The sequence below is a fragment of the Erithacus rubecula genome, assembly GCF_903797595.1.
Source record: "Erithacus rubecula genome assembly, chromosome: 5".
Lineage (NCBI taxonomy): Eukaryota > Metazoa > Chordata > Aves > Passeriformes > Muscicapidae > Erithacus > Erithacus rubecula.
The window spans coordinates 13955556-13976879 of NC_136687.1; the positions used below are offsets into that span (position 1 = coordinate 13955556).

At 37.8% G+C, this 21324-nt stretch overlaps 1 protein-coding gene across 11 annotated transcripts in view; it reads right to left on the reverse strand.

Annotated features, from left to right (window-relative positions):
• The window catches only part of LDB2 (LIM domain binding 2), a 212120-nt gene that overhangs the window by 140361 nt on the left and 50435 nt on the right, over positions 1-21324 (reverse strand). For all 11 annotated transcript variants that reach the window (XM_079307444.1, XM_079307438.1, XM_079307445.1 and 8 more), the window contains one exon: positions 160-262. In XM_079307444.1, the coding sequence (XP_079163570.1) occupies positions 160-262 (103 nt within the window). The remainder of the gene's footprint in view (positions 1-159; positions 263-21324) is intronic.

Below are 21324 nucleotides of genomic sequence, written 5' to 3' on the forward strand. Positions count from 1 at the left end.
AAATAGAATTCCAATTCATGGTATTATTTAATGTCACTTAATAGTCACTGAATATACACAAATGACTTTCTCATTGCCAGGGCTGCATCTGTCTTGTACAGATAATCTGTTTTTAGAAACTCATACTTAACATTAGAACAAAAAATATACATTTCTTACTGTATCGCTTTGGTCCATCTTCCAAACAAAATGAAAGTGTTAAGGTTGCATCATCTTCAAAAAATTCAGTTGCAAAGGCATCCCACCAGAGGTTGTCACTATCCTAGGAAGCAACAGATCATTCACTTAACAGAAGGCAAAATGAAAATATGTTCATCTGTTGTAAAAGAAATTCAACAGGATCGCACCTAGTTTGGCTTCTTCACCTATGGTTTTGGGGTGCAGATGTCTATATGACATTTCAAACTAATTTTCCCAGATACAGTTCTATTTCTAATTTAGGAAAAAACCTGAAGTGTTTAATTTACTATATAATAAACTGTCTTTCATTTTATCCAGCATATTAAATATGTAAAAACTTTCTTTTCTGTAACATTTTTTCCCAAATGTTAGATATGGTTTTATAAATCAGTTGCAAATAAAGCAATTATGAGTTTTCCCTCCTTTTCTGAGCTGTGTGTCTCAAATGCTTGGTCCTAGTAATGAAAAATCCCTTAGTACTTAATTCTATAATGCTACATAACCTCATCATCAGCACGAGATTACAAGAAAGTTATTTAGAAACTAAATATGATGGCCACATTCCACTCCAATCCATTTAACATAAATACAATGCTACTTCAGGTTGATTAAATACCAGCTAGTTAATTAAATGTAATTGTTGTGAAAAAATCTTTTCTTTTAAGTGTGATACAAGAAATAAAACAAATGTGTTAAGATGACTTGTGCATATATAGACTTACATATAGCTGGAACATGGAAATTATTAAAACAGTGAGTAATGTAAAACGTATACCAACACAGCCCTACAGGTGGTTTTTGACTTTAACAGTTGAACCAGGCATTTCAGACCTAGATGATCAACAACAGGCATTCAAACCTCAATGTCTAGCATCAAAACAAGTGGCCCAACTTGCAAGGGTTTTCACACAAGTTGGGCAACACAAAACCCACAAAATGTTTCATTCAAAAGCTGTGGATATATTTAATAGCTGGATTAGAAATTTTTGGTTCAGTCTCTTCTGCTCCTTTGAGGCCCCAAGACTGAAATCACTTGTAGCACACAAGGTCAGTAACCAAGCTGGAAATACACTTCTGAAGATGCCAGAGCCCCTCTATCCCACTCACAGCATCTCCCTTTCCAGAGTGCAAGGCCAGCTTCACTCAGCACAGTGAGACCTGTGCACCTCTTAATGCCTGACCAATATAGACCTAAGCCAGAAAATATTTGTTTGCTTCACAGGAAAAAAAGATCCCGAGATAAAATGCCAATTTAAAGGAAAATATGCATCTAGCATATTCATTATGTACACATGCAGAGCAATCTGGAGATTTGACTTCTGCTGCTGTATTTCCTGATGATGTTCCTTTTGGATTTCACTACAAAATGTTAAGCAAGGTATACTTCCCACCTCTCAATTTCACTTTGATTTTTTGTCAAACATCCAACAGAGAAATGGTAAGGACAGGTTTAACAATCTGGTTCCTACAGGAGACCCTAGAGAGACTTATTGTCTGAGTCAGTAATACACTGAGCCAAGGCTCATCCCACCTGGCAGGGACAGGAGCATACAGCCCTGCCTTCCGTCACACTGGGAGGAATCAAACCTGTCCCCACATCTCAGAAATCTGCTGCCACAGACAGCACTTGTTCTTTCCTGGTGTAAACCTGATGAATGTTCCCAAGTGCAATCTCTGCTGTGTTGAGTAGCCAAGCAGCCACAGCAAAGCATGAAATACACAGTGGTGAGCATGGAACACACACAGGTGCTCAGCACAGCTCTGCACCACATGCAAGAGTGTACTGCCCAACAAATGACTATGAGCTGCCACTCTGCCACTTGACTAAGAGAGGCTGCAGTGACATCTAACACTGGGACATACTTGTCATGGGGAAGGAAGAGTGGAGGGAAGAATTTCAGCAGTGGCACACACCCCATTTGTTAATGCATTAGTTGAGTATCAGTGGAGCTACTCACACAGCATCCAATGGCATGGGAACAAAAAGGAGAGCATCACATAGCCAAGGTGTAACTGCACGTGGGAAAGATAGAGAAGAGCAGGGAAAGTGCAGGGCCTCCCCTCAAAACCACACCCATCTGCACTCACACTGGCTCCCAAAGAGCCTTGAAAGCAAGGAAAATGTGGAAATGAAATCACTGTGGATGCCCTCCCTGGTTAGATGAAACATCCAGACTCTCTCACGCTTTGAACACAGCCCAAGGTCATTAAGCTCTTGCATATTTTAGGTGAGCAAGAAGGAAAAATATAAAATGCAACACTCCACCCCCTGAAAGAGAACCTGACCTTAAAAAAGAGTGTATAAATCCTGTCAACCTCGGAAATGCTCTGATTAATTTTCTGCCCCACCCTTGTCACAGGTGAGCTGATGTACTCTCAAAGCCAAATTGAATCAAATCAAATGAGGTGTCCTCAGCCAAACCAAAATAGGATCCAGTTATTAAAAAAAAAATTTCTTTTTTTTTCCTTTTGCAAAAAAGGGGATGGTGAAGGCAAGGCTGCCCTCAGGCATCTTTAACTTATGCTTTGACAGGTTACGGGGGATTTTGCCAGAGTAATTATTTTTCTATTCAACAATAATGAGAAATTACCATGGCAACCTCTCTTTCACGTAGTGCACTCACATGCTCAAACATTGAAATAATGGCCTAAACATAAAAAAAAAAAAAAAAAAAAAAATTCTCAAAAAAATATTTTGTATTAAAATAAACTTAAGGAATAGGTCACAGGAGAGGAAAGGGCAGAGACAGCCAGCAAGTTGGGTCAGAAGTGAAGATGCCATGCTGCTCTGGCCAGGTACCCAAACACCAAAACGACTTCTTCCACAACTGCCACTGTTCCCTCTGATCCCCTCCACCCCTGGTATTATTTGTCATTTGAACCATGGCTCAGCTCTGAATAGGTTCTCCCAGTAAATGGAATCCTACCGTTTCAATATTTTTTCCTGACTCTGATTTCTTTGGCAAAGGTAATCAGATTTTAAGTACAATGATGTTCTTTTTCCCCCTCCATCTAGAAGTCCCGTATGCTCACTGTGTGATCTGAGAGTCATGCTGGGGTCTTCTTTACACCTTACACACTTCCATGATTAAGAGTCTGCAAGCTAAATGAGGCTTTTCCACTTGCCTGTGATAGATCTTGCAACTGGAATATGAGGCCAGCTGAGACTATGGCATTTTCTCCACATTCTTTTCTTTTTGTTTAATGATTTGGAAAGCAAAATGGACTGATGTAAAAAGTCAGTACATGAAATCACACTTGAAAGGATGTAGATACCTTGCAGGATAGAACTGAAATTCAAAATGATTTGGATAGATTGGAGAAATGATCTGAAATGAAGATGAAATTCAATAAAGTGAAGTGACAAAAGTACAAAACAAAGTGGGGAATACTGGCTAAGCAGTACTGTAGAAAATTGTCCAGATCATAAAGCAAATATGTCAGCAATCAATTGCTTTTGGAAATGAGAGAAATGTCTTAGATACAATACCCTTCCACTCCAACAAACACACCTCTGAAAAGTCTTCAACTGGAATAGTATGTCCACTTCTGGCCACCCACTCTTAAAGAATGAGCTGAGAACCACAGAAATCAATGAGATTAAAGACACATTCAAAAAAACCAACCTACCCCAAAAGACTCAAAGGAGGAAAGGTAGAAGGATCTAGCTGTGCTTTGTATAAGACAGAAGAAGCTCACAGGGAGCATGATGACAGTCTTCAACTACATGAAAAGATTGCTATAAAGAAGAGTAAGCACTTGTCCTTGGTGGCTAACACAGACAGAAGCAATGATTGGTTCAGTTTGCTGCCTTTGCAGGTTAAGTGGTTTAATGCCCTGCTACAGGTTTCTAGGCTCGTGCTGCAGAGCACAACTGCTGTGCTCCCAAGGGGAGTGGATAAGGGATCCTGCTGCCCACGAGCCTCTGGCTGAGCCACCCCTGTACAGCAGCTCCACAGCTCATGCCCGGGACAAGCTGAATTTGGTTTCTCTCTCACATAGCTTTTGGCTGCACATGTGTAACAGGTGTAAATAGTATATTCAAATAGAATCATGGAAACAAATACAACAATTCTGAATACACACACAAAACACATCTGTTCTGAATTGACTCCTTTTTTTTTTTTCTTTAAATAATCACTTTTTAGGGAAAGCCTGAATTTTAAACATCGATCTTGGCATTGGACAAGGCAAAAATAAAAAGAGAGAGTGCACTTGGGAGCTTACATTTTTCTTCTGGCATCTGTAGCCCTTTCCTATTGACACTTACTATTTTCAGAATTCTATACATCTACATTCCTGTTGGCAACATATATCTGTCGCATATTCTTTTAAGTTAATGTTGCACAAGGAACTGCTGTTTCCCTAAGGAAAGAATGGCATTCCTTCCCTCCTCCTGTTCCAAGCAAATTAAACTACACTTGAGCTTTCAAAATGCAGTTCAAGATAAGATTTTGCCATTAAATACAGCTGGAAAAACTCCACAGCCTTTACAAATTACAAAACTCACAATTATAAAAAAATAATCTGACATTGAAGCTTATACACAAAGCACAAACCATGAAATAAAATATCCAAATACAAGAAGCCAATAATTTTCCCCATTAGTTTTGAATTAGACCAATCTTGTCTCTACCTAACATATTTAAGATTCTGATACAAATTACACATAAGTAACAAATTATTAGGAATCTATATATCTTAGTTCTGTAGATTTGGAAATATGAGTACTAATCTGTAAATCTGTAAAGCACAATGGTTTTATAATCAGGCATAGGGTTTTTTCCTATCTGTACACATCCAGTATGGGCTACAGATGCTGAGTCCTAGGCTGAGTCCTAGTATGAACAGAGTGAGTGGAATGCTCATATGTATGGAGGTGGGTAACCCATATATGGCTGTCTGTTATACAAGAAGATGCACACATTTTTTATTTTCCCAGTATCCTTGCTTAGAATATGTGGTACCCTATAGTTAATAAAAGTACTTGAAAAAGAGGACCAATCTGGTTATTTAGGGTTGGTTTTTAAAGCCCACTTCCATTGCTTTTCCATTTGTTATTCTATCTCATTTATTTTATTTCAAACATGAAGCATATTTTACACAGAATTAAATACACCTTTAATCTTGCACATAGTGGTATCTTACAGAATCTCCATCTCCCTTTCCCTGTCAGAAATGACCGACTCTATTCCTTCCATAAGTTGTTTCACACTTATAATGCTGTTGCATTCTTTTATTTCACTTACTAGTGTGGCTGGATTCCATCTCTCAAACAATGTGTAGTAAAACTGGCTGAAAGATTTTAAGACTTGGCTTTGGCCATAAGTAGTTTTCTGTTCCATTATGCACTTGCAACTTCTTGCCAAAACTCAGCTCAATGCCCAAAACATATCAGTCTCTTCAGCCCACTTAATAATTAATTAAACTATTGTTTACATTCCACTTAGGAACTTATCTTCAATTGTACAGTAAAGAAACAACAACAAGTTTCTGTTTTATTGAAAAGGCATGATATAGTCATGCAATAGATCCCCACAGCAATACCTCCTCAGAGAGAATAACTGGGGTGCAAACTGGGGGCAACATCTCTGTCTCTCATGTAAATCTGGAGTAGGTTTAAAAATCCAAAGGAATTCCAGGGAAAGGCCCATAATAGGGAGTTACTCTTACAGATTCACTGGAAATGCTTAATGTTCTATTTTTATTGCCTATAAATGTACACTATCAAGCAACAGAAAATCAAACATCAATTATTTTTTTTCAGATATAAATGGGAGAAATAAAAATTAAAAAAAAAAAAAGAAAAGAAAAAAGAGAGGCTTTGCAAAATACACAAATTGATTTATGCCATTTTCCTGCTGTACTCTGATCCCAGGCATATGAGAATCAGCATCACTTTGGCAAAAACATGTGATGACACTGGCCACACAACTCAGCTTTGCAGAAGTACTGCTTTGAGATAATGTCACTTACATGCCACAAATAGCAAGTCCACACTGAGAAATTTTACCAGGGGTTCAGATTAACTGAAATATGGTGGCACTGAAATAAGGACAACAAACATTTTTCTAGTGTTCAGGAGGTTGGTTGACCCATTCCACTAACGTGTGCCCAAGTTAGACACCTTTGGTTGGTGTATTTGTGGGAGATACTCACTAGGCTAGAAAACAGCAAGACCAGTCTACACACAGCTATAAAAGAACAGTTATTCCACTACATATAAGCCACCCAATTTTTCCATCTACACAGATGCTACGTGCATAATAATTTGGATATCCTTTTAAAATTGCAGTGCTTAAAATTACAGAGATTTTTAACTTAAGTTGTCAGGAAAGGATAAGACAGAGACATACCCGGTTCAGTCTAGTAACAGAATCAGAGAAGAATGCCTGGTATAATACCTATTATTTGTCAGTCTTTAAATTTTACTGAAGCTTGTGGACAAAAGAGGAATGAATTCTTAAATATCCACTCTGTGCATGTTTGACTATTCACCTGCAGCAGACAGGAGATTGCAGTTTAATACTCATCTGTAAGATGTACAGAGCAGAAGGAGTTAACTTATGAAATGTGTCATTTCACTGGCTTCTTTAATTTCAATTCATTATTTCTATTCCTGAAACTTGTGAACAAGAATGGATAGGAGAAAGAAAGGGGGGGAAAGAGCAGTGAAGCTGGGCTTAAGACACACTCCACTACCAATTCCTTACTGCCAATGTGGCATCATCCTTGAGATTTCACAGCAATATCATCATTGACCAGCAGAAGATGCTCTTTTTTCCTTTTAAAATATATAGGATAAGATTGGTCTCTAAGGAGAAGACCTATATTCTGGCTGTGAGAACAAAAAGACTGGGCATTAACAACCAAGTAATTCAGTTTTTAACAGAAATATACACTCCCACCCACAGCAGAGTATGTGTTAGTACTTGCTATAGATACAGTGCATACTAAATCCATATTCAAAATTGTTTTAAATTTGAGCCCTTTTTTTTCAATAGGTAATAAAATACCTCTAGCTGGCTGGAAACAGTAATAGATTTTCTTAGCAGTATTCTCAATCCATGATCACTGCAGACAAATCACAGACCTGAGTTCTGTGTTTATCAAAAATGAACCACAGTTACATTTCTCTGTTCTGCCAGAGAATACCCCACAGCCTCTGCCTTTGAGAATAGTTTATAGAGATGGAATATTAAGTGTGTCTATTATCTACTATACTACTGTCAGCCATACAAATGTTCTTATTTTATTCTGACATTTTGACCTGGTTTCTTTTTTACCTTGTTTACTTCCATCTCTATGAGTAAATGGAAGCTGCTGTGCCATCTATCCGAATGAAAAGGCAATAACTAGTATTGCCATGAGTGAATATAGAGCATCAAATATTATGTGTCACTAGGGCACAGAAAAAAACTCATATTCCCAGTAATATTAGTAAATGAGTCTCTCTAGGTCTATCTATCCAACTGCACCAAATCCCAAGGCTCTAAAATTTAGTGAACACAAATCCCTTTATCATTTATTACAGTGAAAATAAAATTATTACTGACAGCATACTACATTGGAACATGATGAAGACAGTCCTTGACACCTCCATTCCACACTGGACTCTCCCCACCTCTTGGATTACTGAAGCCTCACTAAAGCACCATGTGCATTGGAGACAAGTACAAAGCTGGGACCTCCAGAGGTCCCTGATACTGAAGAACTTCAATCTAAACTATGATCTAACAGACTGTACTTTGAGAGGTCATAAATGGCTTTTCAGCTGAGTTAAAAATCTTATTCTGCTATGTTCCTTATTCTTGTGCAAATCTGGTGATCCAGGTAGGAAAGGGAATAGTTTGCAGGTAAAACAAACCATCCTTCCAGTTACATTCTGGAGTCTTGCTGAAGAATCAGATAGTGAAGCTAGGGTAATGCAGCTACAAAGAGTTGATTTTACCAAAAGAAAAGATTAGATGGATTGAAAAGACATAGAGGTGAGGAGATATATATCTCTATATACACAAAGAAAGCCTGAAAGGGATTATTTACAAGGGCATGTATTGATAAGACAAAGGAAAATGGCTCTGAACTAAAAGACAGTAGGTTAAAAGTGGCTTGAGCTCTGAGCAACCTGGTCTAGTGTTGAAAGCAGATGATCTTCAAGGTTCCCTCCACCCCAGGCCACAATACACAGCCCTAGCACAAATCTACCCTACAGGACTTTGACAAAACTCTAGCTAACACTCAGCAAGAGACTTAAAATTAAGGACATGCTTAAAAGTTTTGCTACTCTGAGATTCATCTATGTTTTTGGTAGTCTGCAAGTCCAATTAACTCAAAATTATGACTTCCTATTAGGCTTTGCAACCAGGTAAGAACATATCAAAATCATGGACAGCTCTAAACAAAGACCTGTTATTTCTTGGAAAGGGACAGGAACTGGACAAGATCAAGTATATTGTATATCCCTTATCCTATGGAGGAAGGAAATGTTATGCACAAAAACTAAATTTAGCAACAGCTAGACAGAAAAAGAGAAAACAATTAATAAAGAAGTACTGAAGAAACCACTCTTGTTAAATTTTACAACCTTGTCTACACTTTAAATTATTTATTGCTGCATTTAATTGTTTAATAATACAACTGTGGTTTGGGGTGTCCAGGTATCACCCAAAGAAATTGCAAAAGCACTGTATAATTCCAGACAGTACAGAAAAGTAAACATTATGGCACCTTACATAAATTTTGGCAAGAAGCACAAATATGAGTTCTTTATTATGCATAGGTAATAGAAAAACACCTCTATATCTTTACTACATAAACTGTGCAGAGTCCTTAAGCAAAAAAAAAACAAACAAACAAAAAAAAAAACCAAAAAAATACAAACCATACAAGAGTTACAGTGGCCTGCAAATTATGTCCCTTAAAAGTTCATTCACATTTTTATTCAACCCATATCAGAAGCCCCACTCGTGATCATTTTAAAGGATTACTTGTTTAGTATAGCAAAACTACATTCCATGTTAATTCCTGCGTGCATTCTGCACTTATAAGTACTAGTAATCACAGTCATTTTTGTCAGCTGGTGATGTCATTCTATCCACAAATGTTATCTGTGTTAAATGTGTTTCAGAATCTAATTTTTACTTAAGAGAGAGATAAGAAAAAAATAGCGTTGAGATATTAAGTTATTGAGCCTATATTTTTACTTGTTCTAGTTTTCAAACCTACAGCATAGTATCCTCGGCAGTGGCCATTTGAAACCACTAATCAGCTGCAGTTATCAGATGCTCAGGTATTTGAAAATAATACAGCTACATTTATTGCTTGCAATTTTTAGATATACAAACATGTGCATTCAGACTTAATCAAACATTAAGGCAGAGATTTTCAAATTAAAAGACTTAATTAAAAGACTTATGCATTCATTTTCCATTAAATTAAGTGGAAATCAGATGTTGGAATATTCTATGCAAGGCTCCAAATCCCAGCATGGAAATGGAACTTGTTACATTTGTTGAATCAAAGCTAGAGGGTGACAACAGGGCTGGGATTCATCTCACCCCAAGACAGTTGTCTAAATTCATGTGAGATAAAAAGCCTCCTGCAGATCTCTGTCTCTTCACTGTCTGTAGAGGGAGCCTAGAGAATGGCTCAGTCTAGCCATGTAACTTTTTTAGGGATAAAGGTAGGTAAGACAAATCCTATTCTATATATCTTCCAAGAATTTAAAAGTCAGGAGGAAAACTAGTTGAGGCTTTGAGAGCTTAGTGAAGGACAAAAATATGTGAAAAGCTGGGTGAAACAACTGTATCTACTTTGTCTAGATTTTTACAATCTTGGCAGGAAAACCTATAAATGATGTTCAAGTTTTTGCTCACAATGCTCAAAGATCTCCAGGCTGCCAGGTTCCTGCTGTTTCATATAAAAAGCTCCAAGTGGCAGACAGAAGTTGGAGAACTGGTTAAAGACTCCTGCCAGTATGAAATACTTTAAATGAAGAAGATGTGATTATTTGCCTGGCTTCCTAACTTTACTCCCTGGCTAGCAACAGTTGCAAATAAAGGCCCTCATACCTGTTTTTTATCTCATACTGTATTTGGATACAAAATTCCAGTACAAAATACAATTAAACTGGACACAGAATTGCTCATCTATATCTTCCTACAACCGGGGTAATCTGAAATACATGGAAATCCTAGGTCGAGACAACCCATTTCAAATACTGACACTTCTCAGGCTTTATCCTGTCAGGTCACTCAGTGGCTCCATTTCTGTGGGGTAGCACTGTCCTGCTCAAGCACATAACACTCACCACTGGGCATTACAGGCAGGTTGGGCTCCAGACATTGCATATGCTCAGGGTACACAATGGTTTGCAAGTTTTGGTGGTGAGAAGCACAAGGCAGTGCACTTTCTAAACTGACATTTGCATCTACGAATTAAAATTCTGATTCAAATGGAGATGTCTGCATCACCTGCTTGCCATGAAAAATCTACTTAGAACCAAAACTTTTACTGTTATTGCTGCTATAATATTGTAGAACAGTGTAACAGATCACTGACAAGGCTGTTACGGCTGCTAAATCAAAGGATATAGTGTACTGAAAAAATATAGAGAGAATGAAGCACAGAGGTTGTGATAACAGAGTGGGTTTGTGTGTTTGTTTTAATTATTAACTTTAAATTTTCACTTCAAAAGAAATGGGAGAATTTATGCATGCCAAGAAGTGCTCTCTTTCAAAACTCGGTCTTCACTGAGCAAAGTAAGTAAAGCTTTCTTCTAAATGGCATCTCTTATCTTGTCAACCTCATTTAAAGTAAAAAGGCATCAATAGTAATAATAAAATTGCATCTTGGTGAACAATTCCTTTACAGAAGCCAGCTACTATATACTATAACAAATTAAAAACTCCAAAAGTCTATGTAGGTCCCCAGAGAAATGCTATTTAATAAAGCAAACACTGATATTGAATGTGACAGAATTCCATTTGCTTCAGAATCCCATCCAACTGAGTTTGGCTGCAGCTGAAGCAATTAGAGAAAGCTGTGATTTAATGATTATGCTAAAACCCTAGACAAACAAAGCTCTCACCTACCAAGTGGCCACTTAGCTGTATCACTACCACTAGTATGTATAAAAAATCCTTGCAGGATTTCATTTGCTGTCAGTCAACTGGTAACAAGATGAGCAATTATTTACTAAAAATGTCTATTTACCAGCTACCCTACTGCTTAAACATGAAAAATGTATAAATCTAAATTTAAACAAAGTAAGCAAAGCAAAGTGTGAGCTACACATGTCAAGGAAAGCACCCACTAAGGTCATCCTTGTAGCTGAGACTTGATATTATCCAGTTGAAAGCTCATAATAGGTAATATTTTTTAAAAAAAAATACATCTTTATGCTGTATATGATAATCTACTGGGGCCTCACCTCTGGGTCTGTAAACATTTAATGAAATTTTAAACATCTTTTCATTACAACAGTAATGCCTTCTATGAACTACAACCAATCACTTCAGACTCTGTGGACCTGTTAAATCAGTAAAAATAATTCACTTAAGATTTCTTGGTTTGCCAGAAGTGGTCTTTGGCCTTTCCTGTTTTCTAATGCCATCAAAATTTCTCTGTGTAAACTTGCAGGACATATAGAAGTATAAAAAAGTGACAATTTGGAAAACTTGCTTACAGAAAACTTGTGAATTTGCTTGGAAACTCGGGTCTGTCTTGGTGTGTTCCTGCCAGCCAACAAGCTACATTGTGAGAAAACGACTAATGGCCTTTCTGACTTTTCATTTTCACATTAGTCCAAGAGCCAAGTAAGTGTCACCTTGGACTGCTGATGTAGATTTTTACCCTCAGTGCCTGCCAGGTGCAGGCATCTCCTGACTAAGAGCCAGCAAAGCTTTTGAAAAAGCAGTTTCCTTCCTCCCCAGCTAAGGAATAGGATCTAGAGAGATGGTGCACCTACAGCCTAAAAAAACCTACCAGTGTTGATACTAAATGTTTAAAACCAGAGAGAATATATATCTGTGAGAAAGCTCAAACACAGAAAACTATTTTAAGAAAGAAAACAGTTTTGCATAACATGGATAAGTATGGACAAAGTCGCTGCAGAGGAGACTGAAATAACTTAAACATCTCACAAGTGCACCCATCGAGCAGCTCAGACCTATTTTCAAAAATCTAAATCTTCATATATTAACATCAAAATATACTGTGAGCACACCATTGTCTGTTTTGTTACAGTTGTGCATTTCTAACTAAAATATACAATGGTCATGTTCAGAACCCTATTTTTTTTCTAATTACAATGTGTTTCCCTAGAGTGCCATAAACCCAGAGCATCTACTGTTTCAGAGCTTTCCTAAAAGATTTGTGTTCATACTACCCAAGAGCCTGAGACAGCAGCAATAGCCTTGACAAAGCCAAGAAACTACACAGTCCCATTTCTGGGAATGTGTTAACTGCCAGAGGAGCTGTCAGCTGAAAGTGAGACAGAAAATCAGAAAAGATTCAGTGCTAATGTCTTCTTAGACTAGAAGAACCTTATGTCAAGCTCAGCTCAGAATATATGGATTCACATCAAGCAGCTTGTTTTCTACTAGTGCAATGACAACCATTGTGAGATGTTATCATATTTCTTTGCACTATGTTGTGTCAGAATGTACAAAATTAGTTGTAGCTGGATCCCTCTCTAGGCCCTCAAAGAAATATTATATCAAAATAGCACAGATACTCTTTGCAGGTGCTGGTTTCAGGTGTTGACTGTTCTTAGGATTCTCCTCCTCTAAATGAGTTATTCCCCAGTCACTTGAATTTTACACCTGATTTTGTCTGGCACACTGAAGGATCACCTCTCTGCTCTAGAGCAAAATCACTTCTTTTTTTTTTCCCCTCTTGCTTTCTTAGTTCTACTTTCTGATTTGTACAGATTTTTTCTAAATCAGGTGCACTGATAGAGCACAGACACATTTTTGTTGATAATCTCAGCTTCACTAGTAGTGCCTCTTGGATTAGATCTTCTGCTTTTTAAAATCATGTATCAAGTTATCCCTGATCTTAGGCATTCTAGAATGAACATGAATTTTTTATAACCTCTACATGTGAGATTTGACAGCAGCAAGAAGCCCACCAGTAACTGCCAGGTCAGCACAGAGCCCACCACACATCTTGTGGCATATCAGCAAAATAGTGTATTGAGGATCAAATATGCTTTGTATTAAGCAAGCAGTTCCTTGTTCAGACTCCTCTAAATCTACTTGTTCAGAAAGGCTCAAGCTCTGGCAGGAGTCAGGTCTAGACTGAGTTCCTTCTGACTTGATTCAACCCTCTCCAGTACAGCTGAGAATCACAGGCCCTCACACCCTGAAGTCCCAACACACTTGCGGAACAAGTACAGAATCAAAGCAGCTTCCCTGTCTCCCTGCAAATACTGAAGGGACCACACTGTCAGTACTTTCCTCATGCCTCTGCCAATGTTCCAAGCACTCATTAGAATCAAAGAGGTGACACCAAACTGCCCAGGGCACATGGCCTAGAAACTACAGAGACACTGAATATTTTCAGCTGTATTATTATGTGGTATGTAGCAGATGAAAGATCCTAGGGGTTGTGATCTGATACACATTGATCTAGATATAGATGATACAGATAGATATAGACATAGAAGATAGATAGATTAGATAGATATAGATTAGATACAGATATAGATATAGATATATAGATATAGATGATATAGGTATAGATATATGATAGATAGATAGATAGATAGATAGATAGATAGATAGATAGATAGATAGATAGATAGATAGATAGATGGATGTGGATGTAGATATAGATATCAACTGAATCCAGTGGTCAAGATGGGACATGAAAACAGAAATGCAATCTATGTTGTACATGATTAGTCTCACAATAAAGAATGTCCTAGGGAATAACCTGACCTATCAGACCATCAGCAGCAGTGCCTTGCAAACATAGAAGGAAATGTGGAGCACTCACGTTTCTATGATAATAAGCACAGCAGTTAGGGATAATAAATGTCTCCTCAGGAAATGTAGGATGAAAAGGTGATATAGTATAAAGTAGCCATGAAGTAACCATGCTCTAAGAATTTATTTTTCCTACTTGAAAATATCTTTTTGCACTCCTAGAAAATGTCCACTTGCCAGGTATACTTCACAGATTTAATCAAGTAATCCTGTTTGTACTTCCAAGGTATCCATGTTTTGGATTTTAAGAGAGAACAACTCAAAAGTAACTTAAACCCATGGCAAAATAAAGAGAAACAAGCTCCAGTTTTGTTCACTTTGACTACCACTATCATAAATAGCTCTAAGGAAATTACTATGCATTGTGCTTCATTATATTTATTTTTTTTCCATCCAGATAATGATCAAAATAATCCTGGGTACCTTCCTGATCTACCATAAGGTGAAACACAGCAGTGTCTGTTCTGCATGGTATAGTGCTTGGAGCACACAAATAATTGTAGGTCTTTGAAATTGTCAGTGTTTAGTATCTGGTTTCTTGATACAAGCTCAGAACAACTCAGCCCTCTATTCTTCTGCTGTAGACTTTGCACTCTGTAGCTTGTCCTATCACTTGAAAGCAAAGCTCTCAGGTCCTCTAGATTGACAATAAAGTATGGGTTTTTAAGAAGAGGGTTCTATCCTAATTGTAGCCATGGTTGCAGAGAAAAGTGAGAGTGTCATGAAATGCATTTAAACATGAGCAATGGAAGAAAGGGAATTCCAAACTCTTTTCTTCTTCAATAGGATGACATTTCAGCCAAAGGCATGATCCTTCAGAGCATGGCTCTGCTTTGGGTAGAAGCACAGAATGGTTTACATGTTTTAATTGTGGATGTTCATTCTCATGGCCACCAACATCAAATAACTGGAAGCTCACTTGGGGGCAAGGTGTTAAACAAAGCATAAATTTCTCATATGGAGAAGAAACCATGATCACCATTAATATTCTCTTATCTCGTTCAGCTTCTTTGATTTGAGTGTTGGTATCAAAAGGAAGTGACCTGAACATATTAAATATGATGCAAGTTTCACTATTCCCTGTTGCATATAACTTAAAAATTAACAATTCATTAATATCCAAACAGATCTGCTTAGGGGAGACCTGACCAGAATTCAACACTAGATTCACAAGAGTGCTGCCTATGTGTTTTCAAAAAAGCCCAGAAGCACCATGTATTCTACATTATTTTCTTTGCCTTCACCTGCAAAAGTAGTATCTCTGCTTCAATAACTGAATAACTAGATAGAAATTTAATTGTTTTTTCTCCAGTTCTCAAAGGGACTGTATTTTGCACCAGTATAAGAAAAAACCAGCTTATTTTATCTAATTCGTGACAGTGGTACCCAGTGGTAGGAAGAGAAAGATGGCAGTTCCCATTTCCTTCATGCTTTGATAGAGAGTCAACAGAGAAGTAATACAAACTGACAGGTTTTTATGACTGACCTCCTGATACCTACTGGTGCATAAACATGTAGTTGTTAGAACTTATCACTAGGGCCAGGGTTATCCCCTCCTGACTAGGAGTCTGCCAAGTCGTAAATAAATAAGCTAAAAATAGACTTCCAAAATAATGTGTTCTACTTAGTGGATTCTGCCCCTAAAATATCATGTCCCAGAAAATCTCTGAACAGGAGAGCTGAGATCTCAGCATTTCTTGTCTTTACATGTCTCTCCAGTGTTGAGCAGTGTCCCTGAGGGGTCTACACTGGGACCAGGACTGTTCAATCTTCATCAGTGACACAGGCAGGGGGATTAATGCAACTGCACTTGAGTTTGCAGACAATGTGAAGCTGAGTGGTGCAGCTGAGGGATGAGATGGAATTCAGAGGGACATGGACAAACTCTACGTGTGCCATGGGAATCACATGAGGCTTATCACAGCCAAATGCAAGGTCCTGCACCTGATCCCACAATATATGGAATTTGGAGGGCAAAGGAGGAGGAAGGAATGGCTAAATTTCAATGGACTTGAGACCAATCTCATGGGCTGAATTGCAAGGAGTAGCCAGAGACCTCAAAATCCAGTTCCCACACACTGAGACTGCTTTGCAACATCCAATGAATTGAGATATTCAGATAATTTACTCCTAAAGTGGCAATCTAAGTACAAATTAAAACATTAGCAGGGGTGGAGAAGCATCCCCTCTTACCTTTCATTAAGGGGTAAAATAGAATTCATTTCTCTGCCTGTTTTTTGTGAAGAAAATTGTAGGTCCCTAGTTTGAAACTCAGCTCTGAGGTGCCTGGCTTTCACTACACTACACTTCACATGGAATCAGCCTGTGGTTTCATTTCATTCTGGGGACCATGCACCTAGCTGTGAGATTACTAAATCTTACTTTTCTTCAAACCTAACTGGTTTTAGCTAACATCTAATCCTCTCTGAACATCAGAAATAATCACCAAAATAATTTGAGTTTATGACAGAGGAATACGCCAATGTACAATACATCCATTCCTAAGAGAGATTTGTGGATGATCTGAGGACAATTACACTAAAGAAAACCCCACGGACTTTGGAGAATCCTTTCACTTTCTGTGACAGAATCTGTGTGACAGAAATCAGAATTTGGCACTTAGGACAAATTTGGAACTGACATGGCTCAGAAATGCTTGACAGGTGCTGCCTGTGAGGGGGTCTTCCTATTAGTCCCTTCCAGGAGGAGAGCAAGAAAACCTATCTGATGGCTTAGCTCTAGAAGTCTCCTTGCCAGGTACCTGCCATATGCCTAAAGGCATTAGAAAAACATGATTACATTTATTGTCATGAGACTAGTTGGCTTTGTTAGAATATCCGAAACAAACTCCACATTTTTTAATGGCCTGATTTGTTTTTGCAGAAAGCTGAATCTTGGTATATGAGCTGTCATATCAGATTCTATTTTATTCTTTTATGTTTATAAAGTATTGCATAAACAGGAACAGCTGGTGTTGATTTATAAACACAAGAGTTGTCTTGAGAGTTTAGGTATTATTTTGCCAACATTTAAGTCTAATCATTTGCAAGCAATTTTTCTCTACCATAGTGGACAGTGGTTCTTCTGCTGCCTAAAGACAAAGATATTTTCTAATAACACTAATAATGGAATGCTGAATTAGACTTAGAAGAAGGATCTTATGTGCATAGGTCTATATATTTATACATCTGTGTATGTGTCTTTGTTCATCCAGAATTTCTTAGAGAACAACACAATAGTCACTGCTCTAACTTTCTGTAAAATTACTGTAGCCTGCTGTAAATAGTCAGGCAAGGGCCTTGGCCTCTATGAAAACTTGCACATTATTTGCCCATGTGACCACCTTGAAGTAAGATGTGGAAATGTAACCAGTTGTTGGATTTAATGTTTAACTGCCTTAACTGGGGGATTTTTCCTCAATTTCACTCACAGCATAGTTGCCAAGTTCCGAAATAAATATTCTCCTGACAACAGTCTTTTCCTTTCTGTTATCCTGATTTGCTTCCATTACAGAAGCATGCTGTGCACTGAAGAAAGCAGGAATCACATGATTTAATACTGTAAGATCAGTTAATTAAAGAATTTATTATAATCTAAAAAGATGCCCAATAAAGTTTCAAAGGCAAATTGAATTCCTGCATCTCCAAGTGGTGGCATTGAGGTTTTTGTTTGTTTTGGTTTTTTTTTTTTTTGTGAAACACAGACAGGTTTTTATCTTATTCTAAGTTTTAATAAAGGGAAACCTAAGACTTGGTTAATAAATCATTAAAAGATAGCAAACAAAGGGTAGAAATAACTAGCAAGCTTTTGCAACAGAGGAAAGCAACCCACCCAACTCCCAAGGACCTGAGATGTCAGGTAGAGTCTTGTAGGCCATTGAAAGAAGATGGATAACAGCATGAAAAAATTTACCAGGCATGGAGAGTCACTCTGGCTAGCTGATCTGAATGCAAAGAGTTGTGGGAAGCTTAAAATACTAAACAACAATAAAACAGCAGAGGGTATTGATGAATGCAAAGTAATGCATATGAGGGAAAACAATCCTAATTAGATCTAAACCACAATGGACCCTAGCTATTATCATGAGGCACAAAAATCTCTGAACCATTATGGATAATTCCATGGAAATGTTGGTTTAATGATATGTAGTTAAGAAAAAAGGCCAACCACATGCTTTCAGATCAGAAAAAAGGTAACTGGGGATGGGTACAATGGAGGTTTGCAAGTCATAAAAGTTCTGGACTTTCTTCTCTGTGATTAGAGAATGATTATTCAGTGTAAAAATCATCATTGTAATAAAGAAATTACAAAAAAAAATCTGAGGGCACAATAAAATTAGCTCACAGTTTTAAACCCAGTAAGAGGAAATATTTTTTCATACAATGCACAAGCTGTAGAATTCATTGCTGCTGGGCTTCGAGTCACAAGCATAAACAAATTTTAAACCATATTAGGTGTATTAGCAGAGGCAGAATACACTGGCAATTCCTGAGTGCAGTGCTCCAGGCACAACCTCTCATTTGGGATGAGCTGATATATCAGTAAAAAATGTTCAGTCCTTCCCCAGTTTTGCACACTTATCCTCTCCCAATCCATCTGCTACTGGTGGCAGGATGGTTGACATCTGACCCTTCTTCCCCACAAATCTTCCCCTCTGAAAAGGCTGATTCCAAGGCCTGATCTTCTGTGCAGTAAATATTAAATCCTATAACTCCCTTTGACTTCCAGGTTCATATCAGCATCTCATCCTCAATTAACTGTTTCTCTGCTCATATCCCTTTCTCCCTTGCTTTCCACCAGAGACAGAATGATTTCTTTTCTCAGCTGATTCCACTCTCCCACCTGCCTTCATTACACTTTCTCAAAGATTTTTAAGTTCACACAATGTGATGCTTGTCATAACGATTTTATAAGACAAAGAACACCCTCCTGCCAAATTTCAAATCCTTATTCCCAAACAATAGGATGGGCAGCAGAGGGAGGGAGGGAGAGGAAGTTACAGCTATTCATTGCAAGGTTTGCCAGGATCTTTCAGTGTGGTCACAAAAATATATATATTCCCATCACCTAATGCCTGCAAATGTTTGAATAATTCTTTCTGAAATTATCCAAAGATTCAACTAAGGAGAAAACTAGTGTGGAAAGCTGCACCTCACAGAGATGCCAAAGCAGTTAAAGTCTGGCAAAGCTATCAGGATCTGCAAACTGGAAGTTATCATGGATAACATTAGGCAACCTTAGTAAAACCTCATCTGTTTCAGCACCAAAGAGAACAAAATGTAGCACAAAACGTGATTATTGATGTTTTTGACATAATGAAAGCATAGATTTCATTGATAGATTTTGGTAACCATTTCATTGCACATTATTTTAAGAGTGCATTATTTTATTTTGCAAGTTTTCATCAAACTTAAAAAATCCTTTTTTGTCATGGGCCAAGAGGAATTTCGAACTGAAAGTAAATATAACACCAGCCTGGGCAATGACTGCAACAAATAATTCCCTACAATTTTCTTTGTTTGCAAGTATCCACAATTTTTAAAATTATGATTGATTTTCAAAAAATGGGAAATTAGCCATATTTAAAATGAGCCAGCCCCAGGGGAATCAGCTGCAAGGACTTGCACAAAGACCCTCCCTTTTTTCTGGCCTCTCATATGTGACTATCAAGAGGTGCTGCATACATAAAACCAAAATAATAAAAAATAGATTTGTATATGTAACTTCTGAGTTTCCTGGCTTTCCATGTTTTTTTAAAAAATAGTGGTCTATTAAGATTGATCTTTATAAATTATATTTAAGGTGATAATTACACTCCTAAACTAACTAATAATGGTCATGCTCTTAGTTCCTTGGAAAGTGGTAAAAAATCTTGTTTATGGCTCTGTAGGTTGGAAGAAATTTATTTTTCACTGATCATGAAGACTTGATTGAAATTACTGGTTTGGTTTTGAATGCAAACAGAAACAGTTTCCAGATAAGAGAATGGCTACCAGTTCTGACCATTAACAAATCTGCTGTTTTCAATCCAGAATTCTTGCAGATCATCTTCACATCAGGACCCATGATGTACCTCCCTGTATTTATGACACAGGGACCCTTTCACAACTTCTCGGTCACTAGCCTAAAGGTAAAGGCAAGCTATGTGCCATGTGCATCTTCTCCCAAAAAATTCTTCCAAAGGAAATTCTACAATTAACTGAATTTTACAGGTATAAAATATTTAACTCTTCATTGGTTCACTTTAACTGGACTAATACAGGGGTGATTTGGGCTGTATGAAGATGCAGTGGACAACTGGTCTGTGATATGCATTTGAAACATGAAAACCTATTCTGCAGGCTGAATAAATGACACTGGAAAACAGGTGACAAAAATATTTCTCAGAGGAAACCTCAGGTCCTGCCCCACTATCTACAGTCCTGCCTTCTCTATGAACCAGGCAATATACTAGCATTTAAAAATAACCTTGCACTGTGAATTTGCTGTCAAGTAGCTTCATATCTTTTCAGCTGAAAAGAACTTTAAGTTCAAACACAGCAGAGCCATTCTCAGCTGGGTTTGATTCCTTTCACCAGAAGAGATTCTGATTCTCAGATTGAGGAGAGAGAATTCAGGCTGTCTGCTCAAAGAAGGAGTCTGCTGGACAGGTAATCAGAAATTTTATTTCTTTTTTTGTTGCTTTTTTCCTTCCCCTTTTGAAACAGATCAAATTTCATACAGAGAATCATGGAGAAACAATAAACATGGAAGCCTAGAATAGCATTTTTGCAGAAACAAGTTTCAGGATAGAATAACACTTTAATTTTTTCCAGGCTTCCCACAGTATTGCTGGCAAGCCTTGAAAGCTGTAGAAGAGCAAGCAAACAGATTCCAAATCTCCACCATAGGCCAGATTGTATTCAGCCCTGCATGGGACTGCAAGAAGCGAGCCCAAGGGGAGAGAAAACAAAGAACCTCCTCCTGTGCTGGGGCATAAAACAGCAGGGAAACATGAGCACTGTCTCATGCAAAGATGAATCATGCCATCAGTTTCTCCCAAAAAGGGCTGGGAAGAGTTCAGGAGTGACTGGCAGTTGTCCCTCCTTGGCTGTGGCCACCAGAGCTGTTCAAACATGAGAAAACATTTTTTCAAAGCACTGCTGTATTTCAC